Source organism: Fusarium venenatum (genome assembly GCF_020744135.1).
Source record: "Fusarium venenatum strain MPI-CAGE-CH-0201 chromosome Unknown EDB82scaffold_1, whole genome shotgun sequence".
Classification (NCBI taxonomy): Eukaryota; Fungi; Ascomycota; class Sordariomycetes; order Hypocreales; family Nectriaceae; genus Fusarium; species Fusarium venenatum.
The window spans coordinates 6,083,686-6,109,266 of record NW_027072129.1 but is presented as its reverse complement, the minus strand read 5'-3'; the positions used below and the strand labels follow the sequence as shown (position 1 = coordinate 6,109,266).

The 25,581-nt window shown below is 48.0% G+C and overlaps 8 protein-coding genes across 8 annotated transcripts; 4 read left to right on the top strand and 4 right to left on the bottom strand.

The window, feature by feature from the left end:
* Positions 1 to 93: 93 nt before the first annotated feature.
* On the bottom strand, positions 94 to 1,601 carry EDB82DRAFT_551223 (FAD dependent oxidoreductase). Its single transcript, XM_025730123.2, has 4 exons — positions 1,388 to 1,601; positions 1,198 to 1,332; positions 1,049 to 1,146; positions 94 to 996 (listed from the first exon to the last, which is right to left on the bottom strand). The coding sequence occupies exons 1-4, from the start codon at positions 1,411 to 1,413 to the stop codon at positions 170 to 172; spliced, it is 1,086 nt and encodes a 361-aa protein (XP_025589279.1). The 5' UTR covers positions 1,414 to 1,601; the 3' UTR covers positions 94 to 169.
* A 613-nt stretch (positions 1,602 to 2,214) lies between these two features.
* On the top strand, positions 2,215 to 3,196 carry EDB82DRAFT_487902 (uncharacterized protein). Its single transcript, XM_025730124.2, has one exon. The coding sequence runs from the start codon at positions 2,478 to 2,480 to the stop codon at positions 3,099 to 3,101; it is 624 nt and encodes a 207-aa protein (XP_025589280.2). The 5' UTR covers positions 2,215 to 2,477; the 3' UTR covers positions 3,102 to 3,196.
* EDB82DRAFT_59690 (general substrate transporter) lies at positions 3,197 to 5,282 on the bottom strand. Its single transcript, XM_025730125.2, has 3 exons — positions 4,788 to 5,282; positions 4,153 to 4,739; positions 3,197 to 4,102 (listed from the first exon to the last, which is right to left on the bottom strand). Exons 1-3 carry the CDS (start codon positions 5,087 to 5,089, stop codon positions 3,357 to 3,359), a joined length of 1,635 nt encoding a protein of 544 aa, XP_025589281.1. The 5' UTR covers positions 5,090 to 5,282; the 3' UTR covers positions 3,197 to 3,356.
* Positions 5,283 to 6,620: 1,338 nt separating this feature from the next.
* On the bottom strand, positions 6,621 to 10,259 carry EDB82DRAFT_59687 (uncharacterized protein). The gene is made up of 5 exons (XM_025730126.2): positions 7,863 to 10,259; positions 7,710 to 7,813; positions 7,583 to 7,659; positions 7,333 to 7,536; positions 6,621 to 7,281 (listed from the first exon to the last, which is right to left on the bottom strand). Exons 1-5 carry the CDS (start codon positions 9,977 to 9,979, stop codon positions 6,796 to 6,798), a joined length of 2,988 nt encoding a protein of 995 aa, XP_025589282.1. The 5' UTR covers positions 9,980 to 10,259; the 3' UTR covers positions 6,621 to 6,795.
* Positions 10,260 to 11,238: 979 nt separating this feature from the next.
* EDB82DRAFT_543548 (permease for cytosine/purines, uracil, thiamine, allantoin-domain-containing protein) lies at positions 11,239 to 16,532 on the top strand (the record flags this gene model as incomplete). Its single annotated transcript, XM_025730127.2, has 12 exons — positions 11,239 to 11,295; positions 11,371 to 11,437; positions 11,599 to 11,757; positions 11,804 to 11,887; positions 11,941 to 12,920; positions 12,995 to 13,283; positions 14,424 to 15,439; positions 15,473 to 15,576; positions 15,610 to 15,792; positions 15,841 to 15,956; positions 16,002 to 16,203; positions 16,316 to 16,532. The coding sequence occupies 12 exons, from the start codon at positions 11,239 to 11,241 to the stop codon at positions 16,530 to 16,532; spliced, it is 3,474 nt and encodes a 1,157-aa protein (XP_025589283.2).
* A 1,254-nt stretch (positions 16,533 to 17,786) lies between these two features.
* Positions 17,787 to 20,664, top strand: EDB82DRAFT_543547 (fungal-specific transcription factor domain-containing protein; the record flags this gene model as incomplete). Its single annotated transcript, XM_065609381.1, has 4 exons — positions 17,787 to 17,900; positions 17,992 to 18,122; positions 18,178 to 20,369; positions 20,579 to 20,664. The coding sequence occupies 4 exons, from the start codon at positions 17,787 to 17,789 to the stop codon at positions 20,662 to 20,664; spliced, it is 2,523 nt and encodes an 840-aa protein (XP_065465663.1).
* On the top strand, positions 20,579 to 22,857 carry EDB82DRAFT_487869 (uncharacterized protein). Its single transcript, XM_025730131.2, has 6 exons — positions 20,579 to 20,837; positions 20,905 to 21,185; positions 21,232 to 21,286; positions 21,336 to 21,555; positions 21,606 to 21,739; positions 21,792 to 22,857. Exons 1-6 carry the CDS (start codon positions 20,707 to 20,709, stop codon positions 22,627 to 22,629), a joined length of 1,659 nt encoding a protein of 552 aa, XP_025589287.2. The 5' UTR covers positions 20,579 to 20,706; the 3' UTR covers positions 22,630 to 22,857.
* On the bottom strand, positions 22,679 to 23,957 carry EDB82DRAFT_471533 (uncharacterized protein; the record flags this gene model as incomplete). Its single annotated transcript, XM_025730133.2, has 6 exons — positions 22,679 to 23,019; positions 23,113 to 23,256; positions 23,311 to 23,466; positions 23,557 to 23,616; positions 23,673 to 23,717; positions 23,768 to 23,957. 6 exons carry the CDS (start codon positions 23,955 to 23,957, stop codon positions 22,679 to 22,681), a joined length of 936 nt encoding a protein of 311 aa, XP_025589288.2.
* Positions 23,958 to 25,581: the final 1,624 nt, after the last annotated feature.

The following is a 25,581-nucleotide window of genomic DNA, read 5'->3' as shown; positions in this document are numbered from 1 at the left end:
TTGAGGTGCTCCAGATTTCAAGCTACCTTGTTAGACGAGACTAAGGGGCCCAGCTGTTCAACGTCTGAATCAAAGTCTCAACCAAAAACCAATGTGCAATATTATAGACTATGGTTAGAAATTTAAAGAATATGCTAGGCTAATAGAAACAATCCAACGACGCTGCAGATTACAATTTTGGTCGACTTCTAGTCACCTTGTCAACCAACTCAACTACACCCTCGGCACATCCGTAAGATCCCATGTACCCCCATCCTGAATGTCCATAGTTGTGGATAACCCATGTCTCATTGTCCAACTTTTCCTCCTCCAGCCTCATTCCTCCCTTTCTGTATGGACGGAAGCCGACACCGTGTCTGATGATACTCAAACCAGTGATACCCTTTCCACCAGCAATCTCGGGCATAAAGTCCACAACTCGCTGCATGATACGGTTTGCTGTATTTGGACAAGGTTGAGTGTCCCAGTTGTTGATTTGATAAGTACCACCGATGACGGTACCTCCACCTGCGGCCCTTTGCATAGCATAGATCTCCTCGCCACTTTCGTCCAGGGCGCTTGAGCACATGAAGAGAGGCATATTCTTGGGTGTTTCGTTTCGCACGACGACAACTTGGCCTCTGGCGGGAGCAACAGTCGTATCCTCCACACCTCCGAGTTTCAATGAACCAAGTCCAGTCGCGTTGACGATGATATTCGCCTTCTTGCTAGTATGGCTGAGAGACTTGGCCTCGTTAATGTTGGCAAGAATACCTCGCTTGACTACGACTCCGTACTTGAGACATTGGCCCAGCAACCATGGGAGGTAAATGGCTGTGTTGATGCAAATTCCTTGGTATTGGAAACCCGAGTCGTAGCCGGCGGCAAGTTCAGTGGGCGTGTTATCCCTGAAGTTGTTGAACATATCCTTGAACCAAGGGTTATCAGCGTAAAAGTGTGCCGAGAAGCCAGATTTGGCAGACTTCATGTCACGATCTCGACGAAGGACGTGAGTTGCTGGTCATGGTAAGCCATTGTTGAAAGTCGCATCGATGGGGAAGATACTTACTCTGGAAGTGAATACCTGCCTCTGGAGTCTCTTCGACAAGCTTTTTAAGAGCGATCCATGTTCTTCGCTCCCATCGACTGGCCTCTTTGGGTGCTAGTCTATAAACAACGTATCAGAAGACTGAGCTTGAAGTCAACGCAGCGACTTACGGAATGACATTGGCTCCAGCCCATGGTGAAGCGTATTCTGCATCGTAGTCACCGGGCATGTGCTTGCCTACAACAGTGACATCGTTTCCCTCTTTGGCCAGCAATAAGGCTGATGTGAGTCCAATCACGCCAGCGCTATCACTCGTTAGCTGTCTTGGTCCAAGTTATCTCTAGACAGTGGTTTACTCACCCAATAACGACAACAGTGTTTGACATGATGTATGAAATTAAGATATTGAATAACGGTACTTAGAGCGAATCAATTGATTTTAAGAACCATAGTATAACTAAGAGATGGCCATCTTAAATGCCGACTATTCATACATGGTTGGCTGATTATCGGTTAGCTCCAATTGGCTGGGTCGCGGACACATGCCATTCTCGAAGATGTGGGCATCTCAGCTTGACTCGTGTGGGGTGAACTCAAAAGATACAGACATTCGCGCTGGCTTTCCCATGTTGATCTCGCCTGAGTTGTCGTGTGACCTGGCAGAGATAGCGCTTGATGTTCTAAATCGGCAACAAAGGAAGTGTTTCCGGGTCACTAAGCGACTATCTCCCCATTGTTGCCTCATCGCCATAGTCTGGTCTCTTCTGGACTTATGTCCTTGTGCCGGTCACGTTTGCCCTTCATATTAAAAATGAGTGTTTATTCTTTCACATACGACCAAAGGTAGTGGAAAATACGGGATCCCGTCCGCTCTCCCATAGTCAAGCCACTAACCGGCGGATTAGTAGTTGGGTCGGTGACGACCAGCGAATCCCCGCTGTTGTATGTATCATTTCATTTTTGGTGTTTTGCAGTCCTTTTTTAATCCAAATAGTTTTTTGGTCTTCTGCCACCGGCCCTTATGGGATGGGAAATCGACAGACATAGACGTATCCTAGGCTAGTCCCTTACCCATTCCAATAGTCACCATTCACGAGATAAACATTGATCGGGTTAGCGAAATAGTCAAGACGGAATCTTGTGAGACATGTTGCCATGATCAGTCATTTCGCTCTTATTCAGTACGCAAAGAATAATATTTAAAAGCCTTGATTTTTGACCCCAGGATGTAAGGTTCCTTCGCTTCTAATAAAAGACTCAAATAGGATCGTGTATAGTCAGCTTAGGATGGCTCAGCCTCATCATCCCAGACTGATCCTACGAGAACGCATATCATTGACCCACAAGCTTTCCATCATCACATAAGCAAGCAATCTAAATTTTATATGAACCCTGCAAAGTCTCAATAAAAATCACTTCTCAATTTACTCGTGTCCGTTGTATACCAGTCATGTGGAATATTCGGTTTGTTCTAGCGCTTGTAGGCTGGGGAGCCATCAAACATGTGCAACATCCGTCAATGGTCTTAGCAGCTGCCTCTACGACAGGCCTAGAATTGCCCGAAGAGTATTCTTACGCCAAAGCCATCTGCTTCGCTCAAGACCAAGTGCGAACCGACCATCAACACAGCGGTTTCTCGTCAAAAGACCCAAACACCATCTCCCTCTTTGATGTCCTTGGCCTTGACCCATATCAAAAACCGTTCCATCCACTCGTCGAATCCTTATCCCCTGATGGAAAGAATTGGAAGGAGGCAAAAGAAGCGCTTGAGAGTACACGTGTGGATTGGGAAGAGGCAAAAATGCTACTTCGGAACAAAGCCATGTCTGATCAAGAGGTGGTGGATGTCCTTATCAATGCGGCTAACGAGACCGCGCTATTGAATCAGCCGGACTCTGTTGTTGATAAGTTGGCGGCTATGGCTATGAAATACATGGTGCATAATTTATTGTCGCATGAAGGGATCAGGCTTATATACCAGTGGAAGTTTCTCCCTTTTATCGAACGTCCTGGAGCGCTACAAAAGTTCTGTAACGATGTACTGGTGGAAGCCAATCGTCATGACGAGCTGTGAAAGACGAACGCGTTTCGAGGGATCAGGAATACGAAAAAAGGCCCACCACGACGATATAGCATAAATACGAAACTGAGTTATCATTTGACGGAATCATGATTAGTATGAAGAGTGATATTATTTGTTCTAAGAAAATGCATACGACATGTGACCACGTTCTGCTTATCTGGAGTCTCGATATTCTCCCTACCCAAAGATGACTCTTTACACAAAGTACATAACTAAATCTTCTGTCTTCCGAATTTGCCTAATTCTCTACTTCTCAGCTGGCGATGGAGAACGCTGAGGCACCTCCTCATGCGTAGCGTGGCTCAGCTTAGCCTCAACATCACCCTTCTCAGCCTTGGTCGTGGCATGAGTCGCAACACGAGTCTTCCAAGCTGGGGTACCAATATACTTGATACCGTTAGGGTCCTCAAAGATATGAGCAGTCTCTTCAAGTGTCTTTCCAGCTGTCTCGGGGAACATGAAGAAGACGTGAACAAACATGGCGACGTTGAAAACACCGAAGATGATATAACTCTTCCACGTGATGTTCTCAAAAGCCACAGGTGTAAAAAGACCCAGAGCAGTGTTGAAAGCCCAGTTGGATGAGGTAGCGAAAGCAACACCCTTTCCTCGAAGACGAAGAGGGAATAGCTCGGGAGGGTATGTCCAGGAGGCAGGACCCCAGGTTGGGGCGTAAGAAGCGACAAAGAGGTATGTACATGCGATAAGACCTTTTGCAGCGCCTCCCCCGACGCTCATAGATACTTGAGGCGAGTCGCGCTCGTCTTTGGGAATGACGGTGCCGTGAGCAGCCAGGATACCTGCGTTGGTGAACATCCATGTACACATGAGAGCAGCACCAATGAGGAAAGTTGGGCGACGTCCCCATTTGTCCATCCAAAGAAGAGCGGGAATCGTCATGAGGACGTTGATGATGTATTGGATAGAAGAGGCGAGGAGATTGGCATTTCCCTTGTAGCCTGCCATCGAAAAGACATATGAGATGTAGTACACTGTGTTGCGTTAGTAATTGACAGCCTCATAAGGTATGGATAGAACTTACTCATAACGTTCATGCCAGTAAGCTGAGACCAGATCTGAGTGAACACTCCAATGATAGTCCGGTTGAGCATGTTGGGCTTGAAAAGATCCAAGTACGTAACATCAGCAATCGAGGCCTCGAAAGAACACATGTCCTTGATATCCTGTAACTCAAGAGCTACAAATGGATGATCCGGATCTCCATGTCCATGCACAAGCGTGAGTACAGCATGACACTCATCCCAACGATCCTTCCGGGCCAACCATCTCGGCGACTCGGGAAGAAGCATCATCATGAAAAAGAGGAAGATGCCAGGAACCATTTGTAGACCCCAAGGAACACGGAACGCAGCGGTAGAGTAGTCGGCTGAAGTGCGCCCGCCAATATTGGCGCTGCCGTAGGAGATGTAGTACATGATCAGGATACCCCAAGTGATGGCCCATTGCTGCATGCCGATGAAGCGACCGCGCCTGGAAGGAGGCGAGATCTCTGCAATGTAAACGGGGACTTGAGCAGATTCGATACCAACGGCGAGACCGTTGATGATACGACCAACGACTAGCATCCCAATGTTTTGCGAGGCGCAGGAAATAATAGAGCCAATTGTCCTACAAATTGTTAGAACTTCTGACGCAGGGTATGAGAGCCTGACTTACCAAATAATACAACCAACCATGATGGAATATTTTCTTCCAAGACGATCGCTGAGAATGCCAGAGCATAGCGCTCCAAGCCACGAACCAGCGGCCATACTAGCCGTAATACCACCCTGGTTCAACGATGTTGGGCCACTGCAGTCCAGGTCATCGTTGAATGGTGGGCCTTTGGGACCTTGGTTGAAGTAGCATTTATAAGAGTTCTCGCCCAGCTGGGCAGAGATGGAGGAGATGTCGAAGCCAAAGAGTGCGCCGCCTACTACCGAAGTAGCGGCGATCACGTAAATATTGCCAATAGGCATCTTGAACTGCAGAGTGGTTTATCCTTTCAGTCAATGATAGAGAGTAGTAAAGAACAACGGTGTAACTTGGGAGGTGAACATGTTATATATCCCCCAACCCAGGGCATCGGGTTATACTACCTTGTTCAAAAGGCATTTGTCTACTGGTCACGTTTGATGTGGAACATTGCGATGGACCAGGTTTGGCGATTCTCGTGCTGCAATGTGAAGCCTTCTGACGCCGGAGATCATTACCTGTGTTGGTCGTATGTAGGACGATGGGATGAGGGATGGAAGATCCACAGGACAGGCCATGGTAACGGTCTGGGGTTGATGAGACGGTGGTAACCGAAGAATTGCACCAATTACTTCTTGAGCATGACGTAGATTTCGAGAAGAAGAGGGTTATGGTTGTCCAACGTTTGTTCCTTGTGCTCGATTGCAGGGTTCATCTCTCCCGGGTTCTCCCATCTTTGCCAAGCTGTCATCCACTCTGCGGAGAATATTTCTCTTTCGGCGAGTGGTGCCATGGCGATCACATCACGATCAAGGCACATTCATTTCGGATCCGAATTGTTTGTGTATATAATATTCCCCAGATCTCTCCACACGTGAATAGGTCCGAATACTGAACACAAGCGCTGCAATAAGAAGCGAGAATTGATCTGGGTCTATGGGGAAGCTTAATAGCTTGCGGAGAATGGGATTTGTCACATGCACTGTTGGGTTTTGACCAGACTATGGGAAAAGAATGCCTGATTTTTGGTCAAACCACATTTTGGGTCCTGTGATTTATAATAATTGGCGGCTCAATTGAGACCTGGCATTATGCCTAAATTGCATTGAATCCTTCTCGTCGTATTCAACTTCTGGGACTCCGGTCCAGTGTCATGGGAGAAGTTTACCTGCCATCAGCGCATCTGGTGGGCAGATTCGCTGTTGGTCTGTCGCCCAGTCCCGAAACACAAAAGAGCCTAACATCCATGTTATTTCCGACAGAAGGATTTTCAATTGTGATTTATGATGTCAACCCATGCATGTCTAGAGTCCTCAATCCTAGCATTTGTCAGAGCTGCATGGTTCCCAAGGGCAGATGGCATGAAATTTGAAAAGCCTTGACCTAGATCCGAGGACTACTCAATTCGCATACAAGTCTGCATCCATCCATTGCTCTGGAACAGTCATTTGAGTATTGTAGCCTTAAAATTTGAATGTAAAGCTAACTGCTGTCTCTTTCTCGCATTTGCGACCGCGGTAAGTACTGCCATCCAATCCCATACTGACAATGTCTTGTAGAACATCCTGATGATTTGCCTCAAATCTAACAAAACTCACCAATCCAATACTAAGAGAATTCACTAAATAATTTCGTATCAAGAGATCGCGATAGCTTCGGCGACGCTCAAGATTTATGCGCAGAGACTAAACGTAGCGCGCCGCGCCGCACCAACACTTGCTCATTACCGGAGCTAACACTACCGAGACTACCTTCTTCGAGGCTGGTCTTATTCTGACAAACGTTAACCAGAGAAATTCTCCGAAATTCTTCAATGGTACACAATGTCAAGACATATTTACTGTCGTAATCGCAATGTCTATTGTCATGATGCTATATGTAAACACACCCCAATGCTTCCTAAACTCCCCATGTGCCATGCCATGCCTCTAAATGCCCCCAAATCCATGTCATAACCATGCTGAATGAGATGCGCTCATGCTTTCATATATCATGCCCCAAACTCCTCAATCACGCTCCTCGCCTCAGTAAAGTCATTATCAACACCTACGTAGCCCATCTTGAGCCCAAAGCCCTCTGGTCCGCCGACCTTCATGCCCTTGTCAGTCTTCCACAGCGGATGCGCTGGTAAAGCAACGACGTTCACCCTCAAACCGTACCGCAAATCTTGTGAACCAATTCCCTCGCCGTCTTGGCCAAGGATGGAGATTAGATCGGGAACTGTGCATACAACCTCTTGCGATTCCTCAGAGCCGTCGGCGTCGCTGAGGGCGGCGTAGAGATACTCGTTCTGGAAAGGTATGACCATGTGTTTGCCACCGCTTGTGATACTCTGTTTGCTCGATCCGTGTGTTTCGCGCTCGTCGGCGCTGAGGGGCGCGATTACCACCGAGCCCATTGTGTAGCCACCGCCGATGTATCTTCTCACATCGACGATTTTACCGGTGAAAAGTAGTTTTCCAGCGCAGACGTCAAACTGTCATTCATTAGCAATAATTCTTACAAGAGCGAGATCGGACCAACTTACAATCGCGTCTACATAGCTGGTCTTCTTTCGTCGAGCGTTGTGCACCGCGCGACCGAGATACCATGCTTGAGAAACAGTGTTGGGAACGCCGTGAGATTTGATCACAGATCCAGGAAGAGGATTAGCGCATACTGCGCAGCCAAGGCCAAGTTCAATGGTGGTTGTTCGCAGGAGGGACTCGAGACGCATGGGAGTATCGGTGCTCTGGTCTTGTTAGCTGTGGGATTGAATGGGGCGTGATGAGACATACCATTACTACGCTGACATTGCCTCTTGCGTCGGACAAGACACATGGTGTCAAAGAGTGACCGTAGACACTAAAAGTAGCTTTAATGGATTAGAGTTGTAGTTAAAAGTCGGAGAAATGACTAACTCACCATGATACATGGTTGGGTATGCTCGACCCATGGCATCACCATCGACGACAGGAACGTCAAAGTGTACAGCCGAAGGGAAAGCACTCATACCATTTCCACCACCGCTGCACTAATTAGCGATCATCTCTGGGTCTCTCGTCGCGATTGACTTACATCTCATCGATATACATGCCGTCAAATGTCTTGTTACCAACAACCTTATTAACAGCATTGATCCCTGTGACAATCTCGTTGCCTCCCGCAATTCGCTCATTGATCACGCTTGGACTACCGTACCAGGAGCCAAAGCAGACCATGGCATCATCATCAAGAGCCTTCGGCGAGATAACCCTCATCTTCTTTTCGGGATTCTTCCGTAGGGCATCCAGACTCTTGAGGTACTCGTGGTGTGTTGGTCCACCGCCGCCTGTTCCTAGAACACCGCATCCCGTAGCGATCATTTCGAGGTCAATTTCTGAGAGGTACCATGCACCCTCTTGTACATCGGGCCTGTATGCGTCGAGATCCACGCGTAGAGATGGCTTGTAGGTCGGTGTCAGAGCATCAGGGACGCTGACCTTTTCGCCCTCGTCCTCTTGAAACTCGCGCAAACTTATCACGGGTGGTGAAGGCGGCGGCGTAAGTTCTTCGGGAATGGCTAGGGTTCCAACAGCGCGTACTTGTATCCGAAGAGCTCCGTTGGACAGGTATTGAAGTGGCATCTTGTTGATCTCGACGATCTTGACATCGTTCTTGGAAGCGCCCTTGGCAATGGCGAGATCAATTGCTTTGGCGCACGCTGCGTCGATGATGACCTTCTCAGATCGTCCTTCGGGGATTTCAACAATGTCGATCTCACCAGAGACCTTTGCGATTGCTGCGCCGACGGCATTGGCTGCGCCTTGATGTATGGGCACAATGCACTCGTCCACACCGGCAAGAGCTTCTGTGACGAGCAGGGCGCCTCCGCCGACGAGAAGGACGTGGACGGGCGCTGAAGAGACCTTCATTTGCTCGACAAGACTCTCGAGCATTCTGTTGAGTTCCTTGCGACCGTTTTCCACGACAGAGGAGGGGACATCGTTGACTAGAGACGCATCTCCAAGGTTAGCCTTGCCTAGCGCGACGACAATGTCGGTCGCCGTCAAAGTCTTGCCTCCAAAGACTCTTGCTTCTTGTTGTATACAATGACCAACTGATCCAGGACCGATGGTGACATTCCCCGTATCAGCATTGACGTTCACCTTGCTTCCACCTCCCAGACCAATTGAGACAACCTCTGGCATTGAGAATGCGGTGCGAACGCCTCCCACCTCGACGAAACCGGGGGCTTGGCGAGGGAAACCAGAGGGCAGCAAAGCGCATACATCTGTGGTTGTACCTCCAATATCGACGACCAGAACTTGTGGTTCCTCCTCTTCTGATTGTGTCTCAGCCCTTTTGTGGTGATCCAGCCCAGCGAGAAATGCGGCTCCAGTCATACTGTTTGTTGGCCCACTTGCAAAAGTCTTGATGGGGAATTCGGCTGCTGTATCGGCATCGATCAATGTCCCGTCGTTTTGTGATAGGAAGAGAGGGCATGTAAGTTGGAGTCGGTGCATGGCATGCTTGAACCCCTTCTTGACCCTGTGACCGGTGCGTAGTATCGAAGCGTTGAGAATTGTCGCATTTTCGCGCTCTAGAAATCCTGTTGGTCCGATATCGTGAGAGCAGACAACCTGTAATCCTGGGCATTCCTCCATAATAATTCGTCGGCATCGTTCCTCATGTATACCGTCGTGGTCGAGTGGTGAAAAGACACCCACTAGAGCGATGACGTTGATACCCTTGGCGACAACATCCCTGGCCGTCCGTCTAATTTGTTCCTCGTCCAAGGGTAATATTTCTCTCCCGTCAATCTCAAGTCCTCCATCGAGATAGTAAACTCCTCCGTCGAGGATTGTTCTTAAGCCGAGTGGGAAATCGGCAAAGGGTGGCAATTGTCTTGTAAAAGGACCGCACAGCCTCAGTACAGCAACACGGTCAAGTCTTCTGGCGTCTGCTTCTACAAGGGCGTTGATAAAATGCGTTGTCCCTATAGTAACACTGAGAACACAGCTCTGGTCGACGGCGGAGTCACGAATGACTGCTCTTATGGCTGATTCAATGCCGCTGGTGATGTCTTTTGTTGTACTTGCCTTGTGAGAGGCCAAGACGCCACGACCGGGGTTGTTGGTAGCTCGTATGTCGAGGATTGCGGCGTCAGTGTTTGTTCCTCCAACATCGACTCCGATTCGGTAAAGGGATGACATTGTTTCTCTTTCTTTTATATTATTTTTTGTTGGTGAGAGTTGAGTCAAGTAAGTTTTGTATGTTAGCCAATCACTTTAGTTAATGGTGGTGTTGTAGCCAGAGCCTGATAGCATGGCGCAGTAGTGTTATAGCATTGTTGTGGATGGAAGCTCGAAGGGGACTTTATGTATGGCTTTTTCGTTTCTTGTTTGACAACCCTGTCCATCCGTTACGCCGAAACTAGGTATGCATGAATAAGGGAAGAGAAGGAAAAGAAGCACGCAAAGACGAACAAGAAGAAAAAACCCGACGATTTCCTTTTCGTTATCCATCCATGGTCGAGACATTGATGGAGGGAGGGGCCAAGTTGGCCGACGCCAAGCGGTGCAGAATTGCCCGATCTAGATAGTGGGTTTAATGGGCTCCATTTCCTCTAGGTCCGGTACTTATACTCCGGGCGTCGCGGTGCTATACAGTACTGTGATGGTGCTGTAGTGCTGCTTGCAGCTGAGGTGAGCCTGGAGCCAGTGCTGTCACTAGCCAGAACTGGACATGACAGGGGGAGGGACTGGAGGGGAGGCATGAAGATGGAGAAGGTGAAGGAGAAAAAAAATCTGAACCATTCCGTCGGTGTCTCACCTCGTTCCGAGGCAACCTTGGGTCCAACCAACAGACCCAAGAATCGAAATCGAAATCTCATCTCTTATATCGTCGATCTTTCCTCCCTTCTCTTTTCTCTTTCTGTTTTATCTTCATTGGTCAATGCGTTTCTTGGCCTGCCTACCATGCATTCCATCACATCATTGTTCTGTGAAGAGTCTGGGGTAGTGGTACATGTTGCAGACAAACAAAATGTACAGTGTTTCCCAGTAAGGAATGGTCCAGTCTTATTTCATCTCGTTTCCCCCAATAAAGATAAGGCTAGCTGAGATTGTTTGCTGCTGGACTCAATATTGGTAGCAAACAAATACTGATGAAGCTTAAGTTCAGTCTGAGCTGACGAACTAAGGTTTCGGAGGGACCATCCTCATTAGCTCCAAAATGAAATGGATGTTCCCCCCGGGGGGCTTTCGCTCTCCCCATATCTAAATTCTAAACCCCCTTCCCTTTTTCTTCATTGCTCCGAGAAGTTTGTGAGAGTAAGACGAATAACGGCGAAGCTACTGCACACACTATTGATCCTTAAATCCTGATCTTGGCTTGTTTTTCGATCGGTCTAGAAGGTCTTTTCTTACTTTTGAACTATTTATTTTCAATTGAGGCTATTCCCGACCCTTCCATGGCTTTGACGAGTCTTGTTCGGCGCCTCGAGCTACCGCGTGGCTCGCAGTTCATTGTACGTCACATCTTTGAGTGCCAATTCCAAACGCGTCGCCAATTGAACTGACACGAAACTCCCTTTGACAAATAGAATGAAGATGTTAGACCAGTAGCAAGCGAAAGAAGAACGTGGACGTTTCTAACGTTCCATAACTTTTGTATGTTTATATCCATTCCTTCCATTGCCTATTCCCTTTTCTCTTCTTTTCTCCAGATGCAGCAAATCATTCATGCATGCATGCGTGGGTGCATAAGCGAGCCAGTTTTTTTCTTCTCTTCTCCTTCCTTTTTCTGATTTCTGACCGCTTACATGGAACAGGGCTCTTGATCAATTGCAACATAGCTACCTACTTGACTGGTAGCGCTCTTATTCCTCTGGGCTTGACGTGGTGGCAGGCGATTATTGCCATTGTGTTGGGTAATATCTTCGCGACAGCTGCACTGATTCTTGCTTCTTTGGCGGGTGCTTATTATCACAGTAAAGTTACACATCAATTGGGAGGACTATTAACTGACAATTGCAGTTGGCTTCCCTGTTTTCAGCAGGGCGGTTTGGGGAATCTGGGGTTCTCAATTCGTCATCTGGAATCGCATCTTTCTCTCTCTTGGTATGTTGTTGCGTGGACCCTTTATGATGTACATCACCGATTGACACTCGCAGTCTGGTACGGCTTCCAATCATGGGTTGGCGGACAATGCGTCTACCTCATGCTCCTCTCGTGGGATCCGTCACTCGAAGACCACATCCCTAATACGATCCCTGCCTCGACGGGTATGACATCGGCCCAGTTCTTGTCGTACTTTATCTTTTGCGTCGTTACGCTCCCGTTCCTCTGGATCCGACCGCACAAGATACAAAAGTTCTTTTACTTTGCCAGTTCAATCACCCTCGTCTTTTTCGTGGTGCTATTGATATGGGCTCTCGCGACCATGGGGTCGGATGGCTTTGGCGACACCATCAGCGACACCACACCTCTTCCGACGACTGGTGGACCGAATAGCGTTACTTGGTTGTTGATCTCGGGTATTATGTCGACGGTTGGAGGTATCGCGGCGGGCATCCTCAATCAGAACGATTATGCGCGTCTTGCGAAACAACCCGGCGCTGCCATTTGGGGACAGACCTTTGCTTTTCCCTTGTACAGCATTGGCGCTTCTGTTATTGGCATTTTGGTCACGGCTGCTACGCAAAAACGAATGGGCGAAGCTATCTGGAACCCTCCTACATTATTTGCAGCCATGTTGGCCAAGGATCCCACCTCAGGCACACGAGCGGCCGTCTTCTTCGCTGGCCTCGCCCTTTCCATCTCACAGATGGGCAGCAACTTGCCAGGCAACGCACTATCTGGCGGCATCGACTTGGCCTCTGTCTTCCCAAGGTACATCAACATCCGTCGCGGCGCGTACCTGATGGCTCTCCTCAGCCCCATCGTCAACCCCTGGAGACTGGTCAACACAGCTACCGTCTTCCTCACGGTCCTCTCGGGTTACAGTGTCTTCTTGGCGCCCATGACCGGTCTCATGGTAGCCCACTACAACTTGGTGGCAAAGGGGAAGATCAACGTCGATCACCTCTATGTGGGCCACAAGGAGAGCATTTATTGGTACAAGGCGGGTGTCAACTGGCGTGCATTTGCAGCGGTAAGTTGCGCTTTGACACCGATTTATCCAATCGAAAACACCGGACTTTTCCAGCTGACTTTGTTATCTTGTAGTGGATTGTAGGTGTCGTTCCACAGATGCCAGGCTTTATCGCAGCAGTGAACCCATCGGTTCACGTCTCAGACGGCGCGATTGAGCTGTATAGACTCAATTATCTCTTTGGTTTCATGATCAGTGCAGTGGTGTATTATGTCCTTCACTTGGTTGTGCCAGAACAGAAGCTGGACAGCTTCATCAAGGATGGCACATCCGCCAAGGACACGCAGCAGATGTACCATGATCGCTGGAACATGCCCTACACAGAGGGCGAGCCAGAGAGCCAGGAACACATCATACCGCACAGTAAGGGACCCAACTCCTTGGCGACCGTCGCGACATCTTGTTAGATTAGGATATTGTTTTGAAAGTTGAGGCGAGCGATTTATTTATTTAATTGACTGGACTACGAGCCTTTGTTTAGAGTTTAGTATTAATTTCAACCCTGTATTAATATTACTGAGAAAATACTCATTCCCATGGCGCTGGGGCCCGATCCATGATTCAGGAACATGGCTCGCAAGCTATTCCTGGGTAGACCCTGTATTGTGATCTTCAAGGATCTTCACCCACGATTTGGATCCAATCTCCAAGCCGCGTCTGTTTCAATCTGAAGGACAAAGAGCCCAACAGTCATTGAAAAAGGTCCAAGTTAGTTTCCGTCATTACAATCTGCAATTGACACATAAAAACTAGTACGTAATTAGACAACTCGGAGGTATCTTGACTGCATTCGGTCAAAGCCGATCCGTTCAAGTGCCGAGACTATTGGACATAGAAAGGTCCCTCTATCCAAGTGTCCCCAAGGGACCCCCCCTTGTCGGCCAACTTATCTTTTCCCCCATCCCTCCCTCCATCACGCCAGTTTTTTCCCCTTTCGCCGACGAACTCGCTTCTTTTGTTCCTTCTTTCTGCAGTCTTTTTTATTCCCTTTTTTCGCCATTGCTCATTTGCTAATGGTGCGCGTGGAGACACACACACACACCTCCGGACTACTCCCTTCGTACCTATTCCTCTTCTCGGTTGGCTTCGGGTACCTGAACCAGAACAGACCAGGCCCATCCATAACCTACGGATAACTACTATTTACTGGCTGATCATGGATCATTCCGTGGATCCTGAACGGGCAACTTCTTCGTCCACTCCCCGCAAGTTCAGCATTCGCAGTAACTTTGGTAAAGCGCGTCAGCCCAGAAGTCGCAAGAACAGGCCCTGTGACGCTTGTCGTCGCCGTAAGACTGCTTGTGTTATTACTGCTGAGCCCCCATGTGAGACGCGTCCGATTTCCATCCATTCAATCCATCCAATTCCCCGCTCATTACCGTACTATCGGTTCTATTTCATCATCCTTGACACTTAATTAAGCCATATATACATACACACAAACACCTTCTTTTACTGTACTGTGAATTGAGTCAACTAACCAGTCCATCATTCGTAATTCAGGTCTGTTTTGTAAAAGCAGAGGCTTGGTATGCCAATCCCTCTCTGATCCCGATGTCCTGGCTTCTCGGGCCGGACCTTCTGTCTCTACTTCTGCTTCTGGCCATCATATCTACCCTGGTCCTGGAGGCCCATCACCTTCAACTGCCGATACGTCTAGGAGTTTCGATGCTACAAGTCCTGCCTCAGTCGCAGCTTCAGCTACAGCATCAGTTACGGCATCTGTCTCTGCCTCTGCATCCGCCATCTCTCCATCCGCGGCTTCCGAAGTCAACCGCCACAGGACCGAGCCGTCCGCCGTTGTTCACAACGGCCTCGTCCGGCCCCATCCTCCGCCTGTCCCTGGTCAAAGCCCTTCTGACATCAACGCTCACAGCCTTGATCCACCCCGTTTGCATCCCGATCAGGAAGTTGTATACGCCATTGAAGATGTTCCAGGCAGGACTGCCCATGCCATGGCATTAGCCTCGGAGCAGGATCCTTACTTTTTGGATGCCTTTAGGTCGGTGCTGCTTAGCGAGAGGGAGGGCATCGATGCCAACTTTGTCCAGGTTTACCACGGCGGGCCTGATCAGGATGATTATCCCATGCACTTTTTGCTTCTGCTTGATGAGTTCCCCGACCACAAGAATGAGGCTAGACAGCATGCTTCGGATGCTATAGAACGTATTGTATGGCCTCATGGACCAGCCCTGGTTCGTCTTTACTTCCGACACGTCCATGTCGGGTTCCCCGTCATTCACAAGGCTCGCTTTCTTCGACAGTATGCAACTTCCAAACTGGACATACCCTCGTCACTACGGGGTGCCGTGTATGCCCTTGCCTGCGTCTTCTGGTCCCAGGATGCCCAGCTCGCCAGGATACCGTGTCCCTTCAAACAGCACGAGCTGACCAACAATGCTCAAGAGGCCCTGCGGCGGGAACTCGATGCGCCTAATCTGTGTCGTCTAATGTCCGCTCTATTGCTGATGCACATGATACCACCCGAGATAGACAGCGTCGAGACCCCTTATCTCTGGGTGATGGCGTGTCAAGCCACCTCGGTCGCGCAGATGCTCGGTCTTCACATGGACCCTGACAAGTGGAACATTGCGCCATGGGAGAAGAGGTTGCGGAAGAAGCTCTGGTGGGCCGTCTTTTACACGGACTGTTGGTCGTCAGTCTGCCACGGTAACCCCCCGCATATAAGCTACGAATCTTTTACGACTCCGCCACCAGATATGGACGATCTCCGGTCCGGTGAAGACATCCCTGACGATCTGCGGTACATGATTGACCCCGAGGATGCCACCTTCCGTGTAGTTGATGGTGCCCGATTCCTCGAGCAAATCGCTGTGTCGAGAGAGATGCGTGCCATCTTGGATTGCAGCCAGTGAGTCCAATTCGATTTGATGTTTGTACAATGACTTACATGTAATAGCGGTGTACGATCTAACACGCAGACGCGTACACAATTGATACCTATTCGAGAAACGCTCAAGGAATGGCCCAGCCTTATCCCGAGTTGCTTGGCTGTGAGACCTTATGCACACAATGGTATGTCATTCACACAGTTGGCCGATGGTATCTAACAGTTATCAGGACCCCTGCATATCTCATTCTTTGCAACACAAGTACTACTGTTTCGTGGTCTCATGTTCCCCGCCACAAGAGCCGCAAAGGTGACACCTGGTTCAAACCTGCAAAGGTGGCTCTCCACCGCGCTCGCAGAATTCGAGCTCTTCACCACCTTTATGTCATATATCACCGAACAAGAACTCACCAGCTTCTGGGGTCGCTGTAAGTTTCTAATCTCACCCCTATATACCATGTCTTATTGATTAACACAACCTAGTTGCCCGATCGCAGCTCATTCTCTGCGGTAACTTCCTCATATACTTGTTTCTCCTTGCCAGTGATCCTCGCGATGTCGAGGCGGCTTACAGGTTATTGGAAAAGTTCCACCTCTCACTGCAGAGACTCGGTGCTACGGACGACACGGCAGCACAGGTCTTTTTGCGACCTGTCATTTTGAGGATTGATTCGTTCTTTATGCAAGCTACCGAGTTGATCAAACATGGAAGAACGGTGAAGCTGGAGCCGCCTGTCATGACAGTGCCGAGAGGAGAGTAGCTAGGCCTGTATTAGAGTGATTCTGCAGTCATAATGAATTAATGATACCCAAAATACAACCATATCTTATGGTATACTTACACACCTAGGAACAAGGGTTTCTTGTAACATGTCACCCCAACCGTGCGTGGCACTATTATGACGGCAATCCTCCATGTCTCGGCGAATATATGCATGCATGTTTCTAAACTATTTGCTACCACCCTTGTATTGTCTTGCATGAGAGAAAGTTGACGTCGGCCAACTCAACTCATCGATGTGCTTCGTTTTCCACCGTTGATCGGCAAGCTTAGCATCGGGTAAGAAAATAGTCCCGTCTCGCTTAGCTGTTCGCCGACGATGCATTTACAAGGGTTCGAGAGGCGTTCAATGTATTGCCTCGAAAGAGTTGCTTGCATTAGTGCCTGCAATAATCTTGAAAAAGTTCCCCGATTAACCTGCCAATTATTGTATTTATGAATCTGTATATTGTTCAATGTGTAACTTGTAACATTCCCATAGTACCTCATGGAACATGGCGGATTGGGTAATACTGGACGGTACAGGGTACGTGGGAAAGTTTCAACCTTGACTTTGCTCTTTGCTCTGAAACCGTTTATTCATTGACTTTTTCTCGTTATTGATATAGTATCCTCTATAATCATCTTGATCGTTATAAAAAGTGGTGCTTTGATGATACAACGATAATGTCGGGTCATCTATTTTTATACCATGAAATTTAGAGATTATCATCTCTGCTACCAACTAGACTTCGTCAAAATTCTAGAGATCACTCCGAGTGTCTAGGCGTGACAGCTAAATCAATGATGTTCTTGGAAACCGCTAGATAGAAAATCTTTCCAATATCGTCGTTCATATCCGACATAGTTTGTGGCAAGTTGAGTTCCTTCCCATCAACAGATACACCCACCATGGCAAAGAAAGCTTCCGGAATTGACGAGCTCTAACCAGGTTGGTTATATGATATATCAAACTATTTGATAACTATCGTCGTTGGTAAAGAGATGTTGTTAGATCGAGGTTTAGTCCCCATAATTTCTGTCATCTCGCTGCGCCATCAGTGGCTTTTTAGGATTGACGCCATCTACGTCTACCCATCGGGAGCATACATCCGCGTGTTCCCACCCGCGGGAGGGAGCCCTTCCACCCGAGGACGTTCATTCCTTCCCAACCCCCCAGCAAAGGAAGCATCGATTCGATGAACCCTTCGCTTTTTCCTGTTGGAGAGTCAGAGCGTCAGAGTCAGATTCTACAATGTCAGCAACTACAGCAATTGAATCTTCAGCGATAGCCGCCAAGCGTCGCCTAAGGCGCATACCTGACGAATCTCGTAAAAGAAACGCTCAGAGCTGTGACCGTTGTCGCAAGGTGAGTCGAGTTCTTTAATTAGACTCTCTCTATGCAACACAACATGATCTATCCACTCAAGACTTGGCGCTGATTATGTGTCTGCATTAAGCGACGATGTAAGTGTGTACCTGATCCTTCGGGTACAGGTTGCATTAACTGCGTCGAACATAACGTCACCTGCTCGTACACGGCGCCGCGGAAGACACGCTTCTATGGAAGTGTCGATGATTTAAGCGATAGGTGCCAGCTGACCCATTGTTTAAGCTACACCCACGTTAACCGTGCGTCTTGATAGGTACCTTTGCCTTGAAGCTCTTGTCAAGGGTGCATTCCCAAATGAAGCCCTCGATACCGTCAATGACCTTGCGCAATTAGGTCAGCGAATGGGCTATAAAATGCCCAATATCTCTGACCCTAATCGCAAGTTGATTAAAGTTGAAGAATTGGTTTCAAGTCCTCCCAACAGTACACAAACGCCACCGACAGGACCAGAGATTATTACTACAGAAGACCAGGCTGCTGCACCTGGTAAATCCCAAAGCGACGAGCCTCAGTCATCACTGGTCAAAGATAACTCTGGTCATCAACACTACATTGGTCCTTCAGGGACACTTAATTTCTGGAATCAGTTGCGAAATCTGGTTGATTCGAATGATAGCCAGGCTAATCAAGGTCGTCAGGGAGTTACCAAGTTCACTCAGGATAACACGAGTCGACTCCTCGAGGCCGACGAACCGGATGACGATGACCAACCGCAGTGCAATGCTGCTTGGCCTCAAGACGGACCCTCGCCTGGATCCATGACGTCTGCTATCGCGCGCGACTTTACACGTCTTCCCACCACTGACATGGAAGAGATTCTCGGCCAATTCCCTGCAAACGAAGTGTTGGAAAGCCTCATCCAGTCGTACTTCACTAATGTCCACGATGACTTCCCTCTCTTCCATCGAGCAACATTTGAAGAAGAATATGAGTTGTTTATCGTCCAAGCTCGACGGGATCCGCGTATTCCAAATTCAAGACCACTTCAACTACCCGACTGGGGCTGGATTGGTTGTCTTCACATGATTGCCGTATTTGGATCTATATCGGATAGGTCAATCCCCAACGTTGACCATTCTGCGCTACGGCGGAGATCAGTTACGGTGGCCAGAACTCTGCTACCGCAATTTATCGCAAAGTGTTCTCTAAGCAATGTTCGAGTCTTGTTACTACTGGCCCTCTTCCTACACAACAATAACGAGAGAAATGCCGCGTGGAATATAGCGGGCACAGCGACTCGCATCTCTTTTGCCCTAGGTCTTCATAGACTAGACATGAGTTCTTCATTCAGACCGCTCGAAAGAGAAGTCAGAAAATGGGTATTCTGCACACTGTACTCATTTGAGCAATTCCTCGCATCAAGTCTCGGTCGACCTAGTGGCTTGCAAGAACTTGACGTCGAAGTCGTCCCGCCCAGAGAAGACTTTGTTGAAGGAGGTATAGGAACTGATGCCAGACTCGTATCGTGGTCTGTGAAACTCCAGGCTATTCTAGCACGAACAAGACTCCTACATGGAGTAAACCGAAGCCCAGGACCGAAATTGGATGAGATTATGAACGCTTTAGATGGCTGGAAAAGGGATATAGGGAAAGCACCAGGACTGGACGTTTCTTGGATGAAGTTGGAAGGCAGGGCTCTACCATCTCTAGACCAAGATGGCGCTGTGGATATGGAGGAACTCAAGGTTTCGCTGGCTTGGAAGACACGTCCACAACTTCGCGCTGTCTTGCTGATGCACATTCAGTTTCACTACATCGCTATCGTTGCTACACGACCACTGCTCCTTCGCGACGTAGCATCGATGCGCAAGGCTGATGCTGAAGCATCCAAAACACCAGTACCTACACACGCTGCGTTGTGTGTCAAGCATGCATGCCAACTGAGCTACCTTATGATTCTTCTCGACCACTTTAACGTCCTCAACGGTCTTTCCGGATTGGATGTTTTCTACGCTTACTGTTCAGCTATGATTTTGATCCTTCGACTACTCCGGCTACGTCCTGGCGAGCTAGTAGAAGGAGTCAAGCCGGACGAGGTAGCTCTACAGAGCAAGATCCGGCGTATAGTAGAAACCCTACGAAACGTCATCAACCATACCGAAAAGTGCGGCTCAATGGCGCGACTGGCTCAGGTTGTCGATACCTTCTCAGAGTGCGCTAATAACCCGAATGATCCACCGACCATGCCGAATCTTCCTCCGCAAGGCATAAACACGAACAGCATGCCTTACCCTCCCGGATGGCAAGCTCAACAAATGCAGCCACAGGATCCCCAAGGTCAAGGAATGGGTTCTATGGATGGCCTTTTAAATTTCTTACCCTTCCCGGGATTTGCGCCTGTTGAGGGGTCGATGGCACAGTTTTTACCGGGGAGCGACGTGGAAGCGGCTGGATGGGCTGAAATGGAGTTTCTAATGGAGGGATATGGCGAGGCAAACAGAACGGGTTTTATGGATAGACATGAATAGGTTATTAGACCAATCGGTACACAGTACATAGAGAAATCAGTATTTTATCAACTTAGCCTATACCTGTCGTCACAGCAGCCTAAAATGAACTTAATGAAAATACTTGTAATGTTGCATCCAACCCTCAGACAAATTACTCCTCACGCCAAGTCCGGTCTGCACCCCTGCATTGGAAACCTGTTTAAGTTAGTGCTTACTTCTTCTCAAATGTCGCTGCATCTCATTCCATCCTCCAATCCTCCTCTTCTTGGGATCGCACGAAACAACCTTGACAGGATACTAAAGTTAAACTGCCCCAGCACACCACTGAAACCATGCAGGGTGAGGAAACTATAGCTAGTAAGACCAATAAGCCTCGGCAGCGTCGCGCACATACGCGAAGTCGAACTGGGTGCTCAGAATGTCGTAACCGCAGAGTGAGATGTGACGAGCAAAAACCTCAATGGTGAGTTACTATCTAATCCTATTTTACTATATCTATCGACCTATTACTAAAATCACTGATTGACAAGCAAAAACTGCATCAACAGCCAGAGGATATGCGAGTATCCTCCTGTCAAAATCCCTCTCAGGGAGAGAAGAGCACTAGAGAAAGCAGCGGGAGATGTCCAACCTTGGCAGGCCACGACACCCTGGGAACATACCCCTCGGGAAACCTCTAGATATGCTAAAAGACCAGAGGTACCAAATTCGCAGTCTTTAGTAGCACAATTGGCTCTTTCTACATCGGTGGTGAATATGGGTTGTTCCTCCATTCATATGCCACTGAGATCGCAGGAGCTGTTTCATTACTGTACGTGGAATTCACCTGCAGGCTTGTTTCATACTGACGATCTCAGTCTATGGGACTGGCTCAGAGCTTGGAGTTTCACCGAAAGATCACACAAAAGACTGGTAACGGTATCTGATCCCTGGAAGCTGTGCTCGCGCTAACAATGTATAGTCTTGCCTTTATCATCTCAAACCCCGACGCACTTAGAAGCGCAGTACTTATGGCGGGCATACATTTCGCTTTCAACGTCGGAACCCTCTCCAAGTTTGAAACGACATTTCTTTATCACAAGATTGAGGCTGTACAACAAGTCAGAAAGTGGATGTCTAGAGGAGACATCAAGCTACTTGCTGGGATCACCAAACAGATCGCTACTCTGACTTTTGCGGAGGTTTGTGATACCCACTCGCCGATTGGAAGACATCATGCTGATTGTAGTAGGTCTGTCGAGGTGATATAAAATTAGCCGAAACACACCTGAGCGTCGTATACGCTCTTTCGAACCGATTACGAGGTCAAGAGGATGGCCAGTGCAAGACCATCGATCAAGAGCTTTCAGATCGATATTTCCTTCTGTCAGTTCTCATACTCGCCCAACTACGTTCGATGATTAACTAACAAGAGTAGGACATCCACCTTTGTACACGGCTTAAAAAGTGTTCTCAAAGGCGTCGCCGCTGAACAAGGTCACGATGGCGACATATACACCATCGAGCTAAGCACAACCATTGACCTCCTCCACAATTTCCACTTGACCGCTGGCCAATTCTCCCACTATCTCAAGCTCAAGGCCGTTCGGTTAGTTCCAGCCTTTTTCGAAGCTCCTTACAGCGGCGCACAGTTACTAGACGTTGACTATAGGCCCATCCTCGAGTGTCTCCAGGGTGTAGTTGAGATGGGTTCAAAAGAACAGGATGAGTTTTGGCTATATGGTCGATCCTCGGTATTTTACGACAACATCATTTCGGCACATATGAACTCTATTTACTATGAGGACGATGCCAGCAAGTCTAGCGCCACTGCGCCCGAAGACTTCAAGTACAGGACGTCTTGGTGCGCTTTATTGGTAGCGGTAGAGATGTATGTCGAACAAGTTGTGACTCTATGGTGTCCCTTGAAGAGGGAGATACTACTTCACTCTTTATGCATCTTGCAGCGCGATGTTACTTTTGCTATGCGAAAGCCTGAGCCATCACAACTTCCAGAGCTGATATTGTGGGAGTCGTTTATTGGGCTGGTAAGCCTTCGTTGGCATGAGAAGGAGGGGGATATGGACTTGGAACCTGGTTTGAGGCCGTTCTTTGAAGGGATTGTAAGAGCTCAGAGCAAGGCGATGGGACTACTTACGTGGGAAGAGGTGAGAGGGGTGTTCGTGAGTATTCTATGGCCCCGTTCAAGAAGCAAAGATGAACATATGAGTAAGATTTGGGAAACAGCTATGACTGATGTGGTTGAATGTACGTAGTAGAAAGGTTAGCTACTACGTCAGGGCAGTAAATGAAAGCCTTGAATTATTAGGAATCTGATGGAAAATAACCGCCGGCACTTCTTGGTACGATGCGGTCAGATATCCAAGGGTGACCTGGAGTTGGGTCCTGAACCTCGTTACATCGATAGCTCTGGAAGTACCTTTTAAGTATATCGTCATCGAAGTCGATACCAGTATGCAAGTGAAGTTGTTGAATCATCCAGGTGAGAGCAGCATGCACAAAGCTTTCCTGGCTACTTATCCAACCCACGTGGCCGTGGTTGCCAACGAAGAAGACCTGATGAACGTTTTCCCCACTCATGTATGTTGGAAAGAAAGGCTCTCTTGTTTCGTGGAGGGCAATGCAGTGGAATGCGTGCTTGGCGTCTGTAAAGCAAATGATGTTAGCAACAGTAGTAAACTTAAGATGATACATTGCACGCCGAGAATAGCAGATAGAGGATTGAGTTAGATACTTACTCCTCGCAACGGTAGAGACCATATCCTCTTTCTTTTGTCCTCGACGGACCAAAGCCAATGGCTTGGCTATGCCAAAGAGTGGGAGACCAAGGGAGCCGACCGTGTCAAAGCAACATAGTGCCTCAATTGTTACGTTGGTGTAGCCTATCACTCATTAGCGCACGACTTACTACTGGGAATAAGATAGTAAGCACTCACATTCGTATATGAGTAGCTTCTTGGTTATGCGTAAATCGAAATTGGAATTCTTATCGCATTCCTTATACAAGAGATGGAAGAGCTCATTATCACCGCCTTGCTTAGGCAAACCAACAACGTTGATAATGAGTGCAAGGTAGCGAGCAGCCCAGGCACCTGGAAAAATCGTGTTAGTTCTCTTCGGACTATCTCACGGATAAGAGAGTCGGCTGGTGTGAAAGTCATCATCAAATTGTGATGACTTACCTCGGGAGCATCCAGTCAGGATGATTTTGTCACCAGGCTCATACTCTTCAGCGATCCTCTCTGATATGAAGTTAGAATATAGATATTCAGGGGAAAAGCATACGGAAAGGACTCACTATATGCGGTGATGACATTGCGCTGCGTTACCCAACCGCAAAGTCCTACACTAGTTGTCTGGGTAAAGACAGTGCAACGAAAAGGGACAACTTACCTCCCCAGAAGCGATCTGTAGGGTTGATGTCCGATCCCACACCATGAACTCCAATTAAAAACACATTATTACGGCGCTTACAGATCAGCTTGGGTAGAACGGAGATGACTGTTTCTCGAGAGCTGCGGAAGCTACCGGCCAATGTGTTTGAGGATGGTTGGTCAACGAAATTATGGTCTCGGACAACCATAGCAGCTTACCGTCCAGTGACACAACGAGTAGTTTCCTTTCGCGCCTTCTGAAGCCAGTGGATGTCATTGGGTCTCTTGTTACCGTAAGGATGGAGGTAATAATTGTGGCTGTACGGATGTGCAGATCCTTGCTCTCTGTTTGGGGTGGTCGCTTCAAGAATTGCTAGGTAACAAAACAACTCAACGACCGCAAGACGAGAGAAATATGAATATACCTGTTTGATTTCTTTATGGTGTTTAAGGGAAAGTCATTTCAAGAAGGAAAGCATCATTGTCAAATAGAAGAGCGAGGCAGAAGAGGCATGGGCTATGACAAGGCCTCCGCCCCCAAACAGCTGAGCCTCTATGGCTTTTATATTTTCTAAATTAAGTCTGTCTGATAGAAAAAAGAAGACAGTAATCGCTTATTCAATAAAGTTGGGTGCGCAAACAGACGATAACGAGACCTATGCCATAACATGGACAAGTTCGCGGCCGCCAAGACGTGAGGCAGAACCACGGAGGCCATCAACTTATACGCTACTCAATCTAGGCTGTCATGCGCTGTTGACTTTTGAATAATGATGTTCAGAGCACTGAACTCGAGTGTTGGCAGAAAGGGATAGTTCCACTTACATCTAGTGTAAGATGCCAAAAGCAATATTGCCATATGGTGAATGGGCTCCTTTGGCGTATTCTCAGATCGTTATGCTGAGCTACCGTGAGAACTAAGCAATTTCACTTCATATCATGTTCAGAATAACCAATTAGGCAAAGACCAAATAAAGATTCAACATTACATCGTTGGTCACGACAGAGGGGATTCAGGGTTCATGACGTTGTCGAATTTATTCATTCTCCGTGATGAAGATCAAAAGCCCCAAAGCCTACCAGTCTACACGCCACAAAATGTTTAGGCCTAGGCGTTTACGTAGGTGAGATAACCTGGGGGATAAGAGACCTTATATCATAAGGATAGCAGAGCCTGATTCGGTACGTACAATGCAGTTAACCGTCTTGGGCTGATATACTCCAATAATACCACGACAGCTCCCACAGCATGTCAGCACCAAGCAGGCATAAGATTATTGTGAAACCAATGCTAAGCCCATAACGTAATAGTAAATGAGCGGTGTTCATCGGACCTTGAGTCCCCGACAGGCTGGTGTGATGCCTGCCGGTTGGTATCTCCACTTGGCGACACAACACTGCTATCACAAGCCTCAGCCTTACAATATTGACCTACTCAACTCTTAATACAGACGATTGGATGCTACTGTAGTTGCATCATTCTCTGTTTCGTATTGGAAGTGCAACCAATCTGGTCGCAGGAGAGAAATGCTACCCAAGTTAACGATTGTTACACTCGTAATTCCAGACCCCACGTGATTCCGTGGGGCATTACAATGCGGAAGATGCGTTAGAGAAAGGCGTCTCCCTGGAAATGGAAACCATATCGATACACACCGGTTAGGATATCTTGTATGAGCTAATACGACTCGATATATTTCATTAGCTGTACCGAGTTGTATTTGCGATTTGTCAATCCCCTGCTCTGTGAGTCAGGGGCTGAAGAGATCTACTGCGGCGTGTCTTTTCATTGAGATCGCCCAATTAACGAACGTGTACATGCTGATCACAGTC